The sequence below is a fragment of the Brassica napus genome, chromosome A2 (genome assembly GCF_020379485.1).
Source record: "Brassica napus cultivar Da-Ae chromosome A2, Da-Ae, whole genome shotgun sequence".
Lineage (NCBI taxonomy): Eukaryota > Viridiplantae > Streptophyta > Magnoliopsida > Brassicales > Brassicaceae > Brassica > Brassica napus.
Genome location: NC_063435.1, coordinates 7,058,609 through 7,059,851, shown reverse-complemented (window position 1 = coordinate 7,059,851; position 1,243 = coordinate 7,058,609). Strand labels below are relative to the sequence as shown.

General features: G+C 48.0%; 1 protein-coding gene across 3 annotated transcripts; it reads right to left on the bottom strand.

Annotated features, from left to right (window-relative positions):
• Positions 1–1,243, bottom strand: LOC106414024 (transcription factor TCP19-like). 3 transcript variants are annotated; one of them, XM_022701548.2, is made up of 2 exons: positions 1,183–1,243; positions 1–1,000 (listed from the first exon to the last, which is right to left on the bottom strand). In XM_022701548.2, exon 2 carries the CDS (start codon positions 975–977, stop codon positions 132–134), a length of 846 nt encoding a protein of 281 aa, XP_022557269.2. In that variant the 5' UTR covers positions 978–1,000; positions 1,183–1,243; the 3' UTR covers positions 1–131. The 3 variants fall into 3 exon arrangements, with proteins under 3 accessions (XP_022557269.2, XP_013710195.2, XP_022557273.1); XM_013854741.3 differs by having other exon boundaries at positions 1,153–1,221; XM_022701552.2 differs by having other exon boundaries at positions 1–958; positions 1,153–1,196.

Below are 1,243 nucleotides of genomic sequence, written 5' to 3'. Positions count from 1 at the left end.
TTAGTAACTTAAATACCCAATAAATACCTAATTAAAGTCGTTCGACCAACTCCATTACACGCCATTTGGTCAACCAGGAAGAATCAAACTGCCCTAAGAACAAGACAAACAAGTAATAACTTTCCTAAGTCTCAAGACGGAGATGTGTTGTCCCCTGAGCCACCCAAAAACTGAAGCTCCTTTTTATCATAAGTCTCCAACGAAAAATCCCTCAGCGTTTGAGTCGTGCCTTCATCGCCACCACCGCCGCTTGTTCCCATCTGTGGCTCAGCGTCCGAAGTGTTTGAGACATAACTAGGGACTGGTCTAGTACCACCACCGTTCAGAAACGATGGAGCAGCAACGGTGGGTATGGCCCACATATGACCCATTTGATTCGGCCCACCAGTAACGAACCCAGTTTGCCAAAACGGCACGAAACTCTGCGCATTAACGTTCATTAGGTTAACGCCGTAACTCGACGCCGTTATCGGAGCTAGACCAGAAGTAACTGAGCTGTCTTGGCGGTTGATGTCCACGAACTCACTCGTGCAGTTTCTCCTCCTCCGTTTCCCGGAGCCACCGTCGCTCTCAAACTGCGGCGTAGAGTCGGTCGGGATCTTTAGAGCACCGTTGACCGATACAGCAATCGCCGGTATGGTTCCGGTTCCGGTTGCTTCGATAATCGCCGGTTCAGACCGTTCTAGTAACCACCGAATGGTTTCTCCGTCGGATTTGTGACCGAGCTCGCGGGTCAACTGAAAGATTCGAGCAGCGCAACCGGCGGGCATTCGGATCCTCCGACCACGTCCCTCTACTTTCGTGTGACGGTCCTTTGACGGTGGTCTCTTCGGAGCCGTGACTGGCTGCAAAAACCCGACTTCCTGTTGCTTGTTTGGGTCGTCGTCTTCTTGTTTCAGGAGCATGCCCCGGTTGGTTTCCGGATCCGGGTCGGACAGATGGGCCATGGCCTCTTTGCCTTCAAGATTCGATTCCATTTTCCCAAAAAAAAACCAAAACCCTAGAAAATGTGAATGTGAACAAATTCAATAAAAAGATAACAAATTTAAAATCAGCCAAGGAGATTAATAGAACAAAGATTGAAGTCAACTTATTTATTTTACTTGTAAATTAATGAACAGTGAAAAGGTGAATAGAAGAAAAAGAGCAAACCCTAGAAAGGTAGAAAAGTCACCACCGCACCTTATCCTCTTTCACGAACCCTACAAAGATGGAAGGAGGGCCCCTCAAGATCCTCGTTTCA